General features: G+C 40.9%; 1 protein-coding gene across 2 annotated transcripts in view; it reads right to left on the reverse strand.

Moving 5' to 3' along the window:
- PLCG2 (phospholipase C gamma 2) overlaps nucleotides 1–13,163 on the reverse strand; it is a 162,719-nt gene that overhangs the window by 73,269 nt on the left and 76,287 nt on the right. For both annotated transcript variants that reach the window (XM_027850396.1, XM_027850395.1), the window contains exons 6-7: nucleotides 9,012–9,096; nucleotides 7,460–7,543 (exon numbers count right to left, since the gene is read on the reverse strand). In XM_027850396.1, coding sequence (XP_027706197.1) covers nucleotides 7,460–7,543; nucleotides 9,012–9,096 — 169 coding nt within the window. The remainder of the gene's footprint in view (nucleotides 1–7,459; nucleotides 7,544–9,011; nucleotides 9,097–13,163) is intronic.

Below are 13,163 nucleotides of genomic sequence, written 5' to 3' on the forward strand. Positions count from 1 at the left end.
CAGCCAGGAGGCCAGTGTCACTGGATCAAAGAGTACATGGCGGGCAGCTAGGTGGCGCAGTGGATAGAGTACTGGCCCTGAAGTCAGGAGGACCTGAGTTCAAATCCGGCCTCAGACCAAACACTTGTCACTTACTAGCTGTGTGACCCTGGGCAAGTCACTTAATCCCAATTGCCTAAAAACAAACAAAAATAAAAAAAAAATACATGGCAAGGAGTAAGATGTAAGAAGACTGGAAAGGAGGGTGGGGGGAAAAGAGGCCTAGGTTATGAAAGGCTTTGGATAGCAAACAGAGGATTTTACATTTGATCCTGCCTCTGATGGGAAGACACTAGAATTTACTGAGTAGGAGAATAACATAGCAGGACTTGCATTTCAAGGAAATCACTTTGGTAGTTGAACTGAGAACTGGTAAGAGTGAGGATAGACTTGAGGCAGGAAGACCGATAGAAGGCTATTACAACAGTTGAAGTAGGAGGGCCTGAACTAGGGTAGTGGCAGTATCGGGAGAGAAGGGGGTATATTCGAAAAATTGCCAAGGTAAAATCAACAGGCCTTGCCAACAGATTGTATATGGGGAGATTGTATATGGGGGGGGAGAAGGGGAGAAGAGAGAGGAGAGTGAATAACTGAGGAGGACACCTGGGTTATGAGCTTGGGAAATGGGAGGATGGTAGCGCTGTTTTTTGTTTTTTGTTGGTTTTTTCTATCCCAAGAACTTACTAGCACAGTGCTTGGCACATGTCTTGCTCAGTCATTTTCAGTTGTGTCTAACTCCTTGTGACACCATTTGGGATTTTCTTGTCAAAAATACTGGAGTGATTTGCCATTTCCTACTCCAGCTCATTTTACAGATGAGGAAACTGAAGCAAACAGGGTTAAGTGACTTGCCCAGGGTCACACAGCTAGTAAGTGTCTGAGGACAAATTTGAACTCAGGAAAATGAGTCTTCCTGACTCCAGGCCCAGTACTCTATCCACTGTGCTACCTAACTGCCCCCCGGCACACAGTAGGTATTTAATAAATGTTTACTGACTGAATGCCTTCAACAGTAATAAGGAAGTTTGGAGGGGAGGAGGATTTAGAGGGAAAGATAATGAGTTCAGTTTGGGTCATTTTGAGTTTAAGATGTCTATAAGGCATCTAGTTAGAGATATCTAATAGGCAAGTAGAAATGCAAGGTTGTAGGTCAGCAGAAAGGTTGGAAGCGGACAGGGTGATGTGAGAATCATAAGCATAGACATGATAATTAAACCCAAGGCAGCTGATGAGATCACCAAGTGAAGCAGTATAAAGGGAGAAGAGAAGACAGCTCAGGACAGAGCCCTGTGGGATACCCACGGTTAGTGAGCATGACCTCGATGAGGATTGAGAAGGCATGGTGAGGCAGGCAGGAGAAGAATCAGGAGATGGTGGAGTCCCCAAAACCTAGAGAGAAGAGATTATCAAGAAGAGGATGATCAACAGTACCAAAGGCTACAGAAAGGCCAAGAAGAATGAGGAATGAGAAAAAGCCATTGGACTTGGCAATTAACAGATCAATGGTAACTTTGGAGACAGCAAAGTCAGAGGTCATAAGAGGAGCTAAAATGAAGGCACCTATTGTAGGTGACCTTTTCAAGAAGTTTAGTCATAAAGGGTAGAAGAGATATAGGACATTTAGCAGAAATGGAAGAATCCAGGGAAGATTTTTCAGAATGGTGGAGACATGAGCATCTTTGTAGTCAGTAGGGAATGAGCCAGTAGAGAATGAGAAATTAAAGATAAATGACAGAGTCAGGATGACAGAGGAGACAATTTGTTGGAGGAAATAAGATGGAATGGGATCACTTGAACAGGTAAAGGAGTTAATCTTGAGAAAGTAGCAGAAGGCACCTGGGTGACAGGAGATGAGGAAGAGGGAAGAAGTGGGAGCTCACAGAGAATGGCCTCAATTTTTTTTCTATGAAATATGAGTTAAGGATCTCATCTGAGAGAATGGGGGGAAGAGGGAGCTATGGAAAGTTTGAGGAGGAATGAAAAGGTTTGGAAGAACCACTGTGGAGAGTGGAATAGTGATTTGATAAGGTAGGTACAGTGGGATTGCCGAGCAGCAGTGAGGGCCCAGTTGATGCTGTATAACATAAATTTGTAGTGGAACTGGTCAGAACAGATGTATGATTTTCTCCACCTTTGTTCAGCAGCATGCCTGTTGGACTGAAGGTGGTGAACAGTTGGAGGGTTCCAAAGCTAAGGGGCAGCGTGAGGCCTAAGTAAGAGGCCAAAGCTTTAATTCCAGTTCCGCTACTATCATTTCCCAACCCCGGGCTTCCATTTTTTTCTCTGTAAGATGAGAGGTTTGGACCAGAAAATCTCTAAGATCATCTCCCAGATCTAGAGTTCAATGACTGAAATATAGAAGAAAAAAATTGAGCCGACATACTACCCCATTCATGGCTCTGGTTTATTTCTAAGTTTGCTTAAAGAGAACGAAGGGAGAAGCAAAGCATAGACGTGTAAAAAATTCTTAGGCCAATGACGGCTGAGACATAGCCGACTCACAAATACAACTATGTAATACCACAGGAAACAGAGAAAAACACACCAGTGATGACAGAGGCAGCATGCTACAGCAGAAAATGCATTAGCCTTGGAGTACAAAGACCCAGGTTTATATGCCAGTTCTATTTCCTATGCAACCTTGAACAAGTCATTCACCCTCTGTGGGCCTCTGGTTTCCAATCTGTAAAACAAAAAGGTTGGCCTTGATAACCTCTAAGGTCTCCTGCAGCTCTAAATCTACTATCCTATAATTAGTAATAATAATGATGATAATAATAGCAGCTACCAGAGTCCTATGAAGTGAGACATGTATTATTATTATTACCATTTTACAGATAAGGAAACTGAGGCCCAGAGAAGAAAAGTAACTTGCTCAAAGTCACATAGGCTAATGAGCAGCAGAGCTGGGATTCAAACCAGGTCTTCTCACTCCAAACCCAGTAACATTCTTACTATATTATAACTTCCTCTCCCAATGGTTAAGTTGTACTCTGGAAGTACACCTAGAAGCTCTCACAAATATTTTGGGGGGAGATCTCAGTCACTGAACTGAAAACAACTCTCCACCTCACTCTAGAAGGCACAAGCAAAGAGTAACCTTCTTCTTCAATAAACACATCAGAACAGAATCTCTATTTTAATTTGGGCACTAGGCCTTCAAAGGTCTAAGAGAGCCCTTCAAGGATTAATGAAGCTTCCAGATGAGAGTAAGTTATATAAAAAATAGCAGTATCACACTACAATGAAAGCTCATTAATTCACAGCCCACTTAAATAAACATTTACAACACCAAAGCCTTTTTTCTCCTAAGATTTTCCAGGTTTAAGTAAAAGGGACCTAGTCTAAAATGTCGGCAAACTTGTCATATCTAAGGCTTAAAGAATTAGATTCCTTCCAGGTTTCTAAAACTTGCAGGGCCAGCAATTAATTCTTGTAGTATGTTAGTTATTTTTCCCCAATGCCTGTGATACAGTATTGTGCAATGTGGGCTGATTGCAAGTTGCAATGTTTTTCATGTCCTTGCCTCTAGTTACTTACAAGTACCCACTTAGATCTTACTTTAGATCTTGTTTGTAAGTAATCAAACATTTCTTTAAAAAGCCCTCTCCTATCAGGTTTCTCATTAAGTCACTGTAACCTTTCTCCCAGTCTTCCGAAACAAGGGTTTTACTGTTATGTTCTATTATAGAAATACTTCCAAGAAATTCAAATGTAGATTCCTGAATCACACTGCTGTGACCTGCTCAGTCAAGCCAGAGGATGTGAGGCAGGGCCAGTACTACCCAGCAAAACCTGTCTCTCTCCCCTGGTTTCTTCAAAATTAACTGAAGCTCAGGGGCAGTTAGGTGGCGCAGTGGAGAGAGCACCAGACCTGAAGTCAGAAGGACCAGAGTTCAAGTCCAGCCTCAGACCAAACACTTGTCACTTACTAGCTGTGTGACCCTGGGCAAATCACTTAACCCCAATTGCCTAAAAAAAAAAAAAAAATTAACTGAAGCTCAGCATCTCTCCTCAACACATTCATATATACTTTAAATCAATATGTGTGGGGGTTTACGGGTCAGATCCACTCAACTGTGGAGCCCTGTCAAAAAAAGTCAAGGCTGGCCCAGATGTTTCAGGAAACTCCCACCCTTACCAAAAGTTGAGGTGGACAGGTCCCAGAGCCAACTGAGCTCTGGGTTACCCTTCCTAGCTTGCTAGCAACAACACAGGAAGAGGGATAGACATGATGAGGCTGGGATACTCAAAGAGGTTAGAGATGTAAATGGAAGAAAAGATGAAACTGTCAGCTAAATTTTGGCGTTTGAATTATGTTAAGACTTTAATTACCTATGCTTTTCCTTCCACTACAACTCACTAAAAAAAAGCACACTGGAGAACTCCATGGTTATAATTACTTGGAACTGGACTAGGATGCCCTGATCAGATATATTAGGAAAAAGAAGGGCAACCAGGATGGTGAAGTGAAGGAGGACCCTGAGACCATGCTATATAAAGATCAGCTGAAAGAATTAGGGCTGCTTAAACTAGAGAAGATGTGTCTGGGACTAGAAAACAATTAACACCATGATATCTATATTCAAGGGCTGACTTGCTTGGCCCCAGAGGGCCAATGAGTGGAGGATAAGGAGTAGTTTAACCATTAGAGCTATGCATCAGTGGAATGGGCTGTTTCAGAAAGTAGTGAGTATAGAATAATTTTACATCTGCATACCTATTTATGTCTAATGGTGGGGGAAGCAGAGAAGAAAAAAGAAAAAAAATTTACATGATAATTTTGTTGTATATTTGAAAGGAATACTAAGTTGTGCATGATAGATTTTCAGTTTCATGTACAACTGCCTTTTTTTATTATACTATGTCAAGGAAATGCTTTTTTTATTCCATAAATTAAAAAATAAAATTCAACAAATAATAAAATAAAATTATGTTTTTAAAAAAAAAAGAAAAAAAGAAAGTAGTGAGTAGCCCCTCACTGCAGGTCTTCAACCAAACACTTGATGATCACTTGGCATGATGCTGCAGAGCAAAGATGCTCCATTGTTGCCCAATATACTCCAGTATATGACCTAAACCAGATTAAAATGTAACTAAGAAATATTTAACAAAATAAATAAGAATATTATAAAATGTAGATATTGTTAATATGTGGTTTTTTTATAAGTCAGTATTTAGCTTGCAGAGATCTTGAGGTAGACCCCTTCCCACAGAGGTCAGTAACAATAGATGCCATCAAGCAGGGACTTAAGATCTTGGTGATCTTAAGTTTAGTGATCTTGGTTTAGTGGCCCCATTTCTATTTGAGTCTGACACCACTGCAGTAGGACAAACTCGAGTTCAGGTCCAGGTTGGCCTAAATCATCTCTGAGGTTATCCTTCCAACTCTGTGATTCTTAAGTTCACCTTTAAGCTATCATTTAAGAAAAAAAAAGAGGAACATCTTAAGTAACTAAATATGTCAACAGATAAGAGAAGGCTGTTTACCTACTTAAGAGAACCCAACTGTCCCTTTCCAAACAAAAGATGTGAACAGAGAGCAGCTTCACCTAAGGGGCTGCTTTGATGATTTACGATGATAAATCATCCTCATTTTTTCATTAACCAGGACCTGAGTCACACATGGATAACTCCAATTTATCCTGTATATATCTTGTTAATACATAGTTTTACATAATTGTTTAAAAACCTAAAAGTCCAGGTGATACAGCAGTTCTTAACCTGGATTCCATAAAATTCATATGTATGTATATTCATATATGTATACATATATAAAAATATTTATAATATTTATATAGTTATAAATATTTATAACTGAATTCCAACATATTGGCTTCTTTTGTAATCCTATGGATTTTATTTTCTACACTTAAAAAATTTATTCTGAGAAGGGGTCCATAGGCTTTACCAAACTGACTGCAAAGGGCACATAAAAGAGCCCCTACTCTATCCACACCTTCTATTGTGCTCTCTAGAATACTTGTTCCATATGTAACAAACTAGCTTTCTTGTGAAATCTTTTCCTTTCATCTTCTGACTCTCACTGAGACTTGGCTTCCTCCAGATGACCCAGTCTCTCTGGCCTCCCTTTCCAGCACTAGCTGTATTCTCATTATCCCTCAACTCACTGGTTGAGGTGGGAGAATCAGAATACTCCTTGCTCCCCCTTATTATTTCTAAGCCCACCATCTACCACCATCATTTAGTAGCTTTTCCTCCTCTGAGGTTCATTTGATCCATATCTACCACACAATCAAAATTCTTGGAGTTGTTGTCTTCCGACCTCCAGCATATTCCCCTTCTTTCCTCAATGAGTTCAATGCCTGGCCCATAGTCTTTCTCTCCTCCCTAACTCCTACCCTCATATTAGGAGACTTTAACATACATGTTGATACTCCCTCAAACACCCTTACCTTCCAGTTCCTCAGTTTATTCATTTTCCATGACCTACTGCTCTACCTCACTTCTACTACACATAGAGATGGTAATATGACCTTGCCTTGATCTTGCCATCATCCACAAATGCACATTCATGAATTCTGAAATTCCCTCATCGGATCACAAATTATATACTCCACCTCTCCCTCTGCCTCATAACCCCATAGCCTGTAGTTCATCCTCACTATGACCTCCAATTTCTCAATCCCAGACCATCTCCCCTACACCAGCTACCCTCTACTATTGCCCCATTATTACCCCTTGGTGAACTGGTTCAACTCTACAATGTCCTCTTTTCTTGAATCCTGCACCTCTTATGCTATTGCTGATCTCACCCTGCTAAGCCTCAGCCTTGGATCACTGCCACTATCCATTCTCTTAGCTTCTTCATGTGCTGCCTAATGAAACTGAAGAAAATCATGACACTGTCCTGAATGGATCCACTAAAGACTTAATCCTGGGAAGAGAAGTGATTTGGCCTTGGTCACACAGAGCCCTTATATGCCCAAGGCAGGACTGACTCCAAAGCAAGCCCTTTAACCACTAGGCCATGCGGCCTCTCCTGTAAACAAATGTCTAGCTGTATATTTGTCTACATAACACACATCACGTGTGCACACACACACATACACATAAACTTTCTTAAACAGAACCAATTATTTTTATAAATAGTTTCTGTCAGCTTTTTGCTAAACCCAACAGGCCTGTACCTCACATTACTGACTAGCACAATACAAATCATCAGTTTGGGGAAATAAAGTTTCACAGAGTGCATAAATGAGCCTCAGGTCACCTGACCCTCTTTGCTTAGCCTCTCTCTGCAGCACCGTGCCCAGACCAACCCTGCCCCAACTCAGGCATTCCTTCCTCCATGCCTTCAAACAAGAATGATGAAAAAAAAAAAAACCCTAAACAGATAATTTAAAGTGAGAATTAAGGGAAAACATAATATGATCATTCAGATAATGGCTGCTCTTACTGATTTCTGTTGCTCAAACATCATCTTTTTGTAGAATAAGTGGAACTGTTCAAAGCTGAGTTCATCCTTGTAGGCACCTATTTCCTGTGAAAGAAAAACAGTAGAAGCCATCAGTCCAGATCCACCTCAAACACAATTCCCCTGATCCCTGACAGCAAAGTTTAGCTTACAGTGTGTTGGTGACTATATTCACACTAACCGGCCTGCCTGTGCTAGACCTGCCCCTAGCATTAATGAGCATGAGAGAAGCTGCCCACTGCTCCTGGGGGAAGAATTTGGGGAGAGGCTATACTCATCACTTGGCCTCTCCAGGGCCCAGAGCTTGGAAGGCTGCAGAAATTAGTTATGAGGAGAGGAAATTGTACCTGGAGTCCTTTGATCAACTGAAATTTAACTCAATTATCATGTATTAATTAAACATCTACTACATGCCAGGCACTATACTAAACACTGGGGATATAAAGACAAATGAAACAGTCCCTACCCACAATGAGCTTACATTCTACTAGGGTAAGGAGGCAACATGAGCACTGATAAGTAAATACTAAATATATTTAAATTAAATACAAAATAATTTTGATGATAGGAGGAGAATGAAAATTAGGAAGGGCCTCTTATAGGAAGTAGTATTTGGGACAACCCTCAAAAGGAGATAGGGGAGAGGGCAGCATTCCAGGCAGAAGACATATGACAAAATCGTGGACATGAGAAATAGAATATCATGCATGTGTGGAAAACAACAGCAGGCCAGTTTGCTGGCCAGTAGAATGTTTGACATGAGAATGAATGTTGTATAAATCACCTAGAAAGAGAGGCTGGATTCACATTATGCAAGGTTTTCAATGCCAGAAAGAGAGAAGTTTCTATTTTATCCTATCAGGTATAGGGAGCCACTGAAGCTTCCTGAGCACAGGACTGATATGGGCAGATCTGTGCTTTAGGAATATCAATTAGGGCACTGAGTAAAGGATGGACTTGAGGGAAGAGAGAGTGGGTGCAGGGAGACCAGTTAGGAGTTTACTCGGTTGCTCTTAATGTGTGACAAAACCTCCATGGCTTGAGCTCATGTTGCTAAAAATAAAGTTCCATTGAGATCAGCCCTAATGCTGGCGCTTTGAAGAATTGGATGAGAGAGCTCAATCTCACTGGCTGCATGGCTCTCATGGCTGCACAGGTATAAGTAATGCTTTCATAATTATTTCATTGCTTTTCAAAAGAATGTTTTTGCAAAGACTAAAGCAAATCAGGTCCAGAACTCTGGCCAGAATAGCCGAGAAAGTGGGAAACAGGCCCTGTTTAAGAAGTCCAGGGCAAAACAGCCCAGTGACCACTGTGTCCTCAAAGCAAATTACTCAACTCTGAAGTTTCTCTGAGGCACTTCAGGGCAGAGACAGATAATAAATCAAGAACTAAAGAGGCCTTCTAGTTTGCTTTACAAACATTTTGAGTGTGAGTGCTGAACCAAAGCCTCTGGAAGCAGGAGTCGGAGCTCACCCCAGGCAAAGCATTCACCTCAAGGTCAGCAAACTGGGAAGGCAGTTCCATAACTTACCAGGAATTTGTCTTTCAGGAACTTGGCACTGCTAACTTTGAAGTTTACTAAGGGAAGAATGTTCTTCAGTTCTCTAAAGCTGATACTGAAAAGAAACAGATGAAAGTACCTTTGTAAGTTTCCCAGTCCCCATCTCCAAGGGACGGTATTTCACTACTGACACTGACTAACAGCCAAGTTAGGTTTTTATATGACCACTGTGTTTGAGCCTTCTCCATGAGAAAAAACTCAGTCAATAAACTTTCCCCAAGTACCTGCCATGTGCTGGGCATGTTAAGGGATGCAAGATGACACAGGGTAAGGTCCCTGCCCTCAGGATTGAATGAGATAATATTTGTAAAGTGCTTAGCATAGTGCCTAGTACATAGCAGGCACTATATAAATGCAGGCTATTATTATTATTATATTCAAGTCTCCACTACCCTAAAAAAAATCTTTCCTTTAATCTTGCATACCTTCAAGCTATCACTCTAAATCTCTCCTCCCCTTCATGTATAAACTTCTAGAAAGAACAGATTACACTTATTTTTTCAACTTCCTCACCACACATTCATTTTAGCTCCTTAGCCCACCACTCCATAGAAAACCGCTCTCTCCACGGTGACCAATGATCTCTTCATTGTCAAAGTCAATCCCCTTTTTTTCAGACCTACTCTTCTGGGATTTGTCCATAGCATAATACTATTGACCCCACCTCCTTCTTGATTATCTTTTATCTCCCCCAAATTTCAAGGCATTACATGGTTCTCCTACCTGGTTGCTATTTCTCCATCTCCCTTGAGGGTTCATCATCTTTTTCATGATCCTTATGTGTGGGAGCTCCCAAAACTCTCACCTGGACCTTGTTTCTTGATGTACTCTTTTCCTTGGTGATCTAATTTCACCCCAGGGATTCAAATATCAACTAAATGCAATTGTCTCTAGTCAGAATCTCTCCCTTGAGCTCCTGACCTACATCTCCAACTATCTGCAGGACTTCATGTGTCATATTAGCACCTCATGGAGTAGTGGCATTGTCATTTCTTATGGTAAATACTGTTCCTTCACATTCATATACCATAGTATGTTCAGCCACTCCCCAATTGATGTAAAATTGCTTTGTTTCCAATTTTGTTACCACCAAGAACACTGCTATTGAATATAACCCATTTATCATTGACTTCCTGAAGTGAGTATATGCCCAGTAGTAGCATTGCTCTGTCATTTGCTGGGTGTAAATAAAGCAAAGAAACCACAAACCAAGAGAACAATACATACAATGATCACAATGGGATATATGAAAATAACAATAAAAACAGCTGAGCTCTGATTAACTGCAATGAAAAATCTTGGTCCCATAGAACAAATGACAAAACACATGTCCCTCCTCCTCACAGAAAGGTGAGGTACTAAAGGTGCAAAGTGTAGAGTACATTGCTGGCCTTAGTTTCTTTATCAGTCAGCAAGCATTTAGAAAATGCCTACTATGTGTCAAGCATTGTACTAAGTACTGGGGATACAAAGAAAGGCAAAAACAGTCCCTGATCTCAAGGAGCTCACAGTCAAGTGGTACTCTGATGGTTGATGGCAGCATCCATAAGACAAATTGTTGGCTTTCCTTTCTGAATTATATGCTGACATGAAAGATGAGCTGGCAGAAATGAGGGAGGGAGTACAAAAAGACAGTTTTAACATCAACCCAGGAGACATTAGACGGATTATGACAAAACTCCTATATTTAATCACCAAGAAGGAGGCATTACCATGTCATTCTCATTTTTCTAAGTCATGGCAAGCAGAACTGGGATGCCCCTAAATTGTGTGAAGCAAACCTGCTATGATTTGGGTTTGAATTAAATTTGGATTGAAGAACTATGCTCTGTAAAACTTACCCTCTGGGGGGGCAGCTAGGTGGCACAATGGATAGAGCTCTGGCCTTGGAGTCAGGAGGACCTGAGTTCAAATCCAGCCTCAGACACTTGACACTTACTAGCTGTATGACCCTGGGCAAGTCACTTAAACCTCACTGCCTCACCAAAAAGAAAAAAAAAACTTAACCCTCTTCAATATTTCCAATGTTCTGCAATCCCGATCCCCATAAGACAAGCTAAGTTAAGTCTCCACATAGCCACTGTGTTTGAGCCTTCTCCACAAGGGAAAAATCAACCCATCAACTTTCACCAAGTACCTACCATGTGGTGGGCATGGTAAGGGATGCACGAAGACACAGAGCATGGCCCCTGCTTTCAGGATCAAATGAGATCGTATGTGTAAAGTGCCCCATTAGTCACTGTCAACAGGAAATAGAAAAGAAAGTAGACAAAGGGAAGGTTGGGAACCTACACATAGCTTATCCAGTTAAATTCCTTCTGAAAAGCTCCAACTTTGTGTGGATGAAACTACCAAGGAAAGCAGGTTTATTAACACCTGTAAGAACGAGTCAGGGATAAGATGGCTCTAGTGGCTAGTGTAGTGATGGAGCTCGGAAAGGCAGAGAGAGCTCATCTGGGTTAAAATGAGACAAGGGGAAAGACCCAGCAGGCACAGGTTGGGACATTACAGAGCACAAAAAGGTAATAGGGGTAGCTATACCTGAAGCTGGAGGAGTGACCTGGGCCCCAAATCCAAGAGTACTGTGCTACTATATAAGTCACATGGAGAGTTACGGGGAAATACCAGCATGGACTGGAGGCAGGAGACGGAGAGACAAAGAGAACTGTCTGTTCAGTATTTGAAGGGCTGTTATGCAGAAGTGGGATTTGAGCAATGGGTAGACATTGCAGAGGCAGATATTGGGGAAAACTTAGGGATTAAAAATGTGTAAAAATAGAATTCAGCTCCTTAGACAGAATAGTGACTTCTGGTTCACCAAAGGTTATTAAGCAAAGTTAGATAACCACTTATCAGAGATAGCTTATGAGGATTCTTGTGCAGTCACAAAACTAGATATCCCCGAAGGTTTCTTCCAACTCCGAGATTCTGTGGTTATAAGATGGCGGGTCCAGAACACACCCAAAGTGCTTTATTCAGTTCTGGGTACCATAATTGGGGGGAGGGGATTATCAACAAATTAGAAATCATTTCTAGAGAAGGGTAACTATAAAAACAGAGCAACTAAAAACAATGTCACACAAAGAATGGTTGAAGTAACTAGAACCATTTGGCCAGAAAAAGGTGGAAGGATAGAGAATAGTTAGGAGGCAAGGGATAGAGACAGAACACGTTTGGGTTGGTTCTGAAACCCTGGAATTGTTCAGGTCCTCACCTCACAGGTAAGCACATCCTACTAACTCAGTCCAGGGCATCTGCTGAAAATAAGGCATATTCCCACCTACAAGGCAGTAGTCGCAAGGAAACAGCCCTATTCCCCACAATTTCTATATATTCACCCTATATTATTTTAGCTGCAATTATCTTTACAAAAAAGAGCTAGGTGGTACAGTGGATAGAGTGACAGGCCTGAAGTAAAGAAGATTCAACTTCCTAAGTTCAAATCTGGTCTCAGACACTTGCTAGCTGTGTGACCCTGGGCAAGTCACTTAACCCTGTTTGCCTCAGTTTCCTCATCTGTAAAATGAACTGGAGTAAGACATGACTAAAAAATAACTGAATAACAATCTTTACAAAAAACAAATTCCTTCCACAACCGCCTCTTCCCTCGTTCAGCAAGGGGCTGTGGGATGACAGGTACACTAATTAATGCAATTCAGGTAGAGCTGTGAATTGCTTCAACTATCCTGGATATCATGGTTCATCTTTAGAATAAAATAAATTCCCTGAAATTTTGGGACATCTGACTTTGTTTTTGTATATCCAAGGGACTAGAGCAGGCACATAATAAATGTTTGTTGATTAATAGATTCACATCCCATTTAGGTGAACACCTTAGTTATCTATCCTGTTAATTGGTTTTTCTTGACCCTTTTTCTTTGTTATAAGGGAGGGTTTGCTGTGGGGGGACATTAAGGGAATATTAAAAAATTAAAATTAAAAAAAATTAATGACTGGTGTTTTTTTTTAAAGGCACCAATAAAACTTTTTAAAAAGAAGGGAAAAAGTACCTTAAGAGGAGTGAGTGTCTTACCTAGAAAGCACAAGTTTGCTCTACCTAAATGAAGTCAGTTTGGGGTCTTATCTAGGGTTGTGCCCATCTATCCTCCAAACCATCCAGGG

The sequence above is a fragment of the Vombatus ursinus genome, unplaced genomic scaffold, assembly GCF_900497805.2.
Source record: "Vombatus ursinus unplaced genomic scaffold, bare-nosed wombat genome assembly UNPS02009062.1, whole genome shotgun sequence".
Classification (NCBI taxonomy): Eukaryota; Metazoa; Chordata; class Mammalia; order Diprotodontia; family Vombatidae; genus Vombatus; species Vombatus ursinus.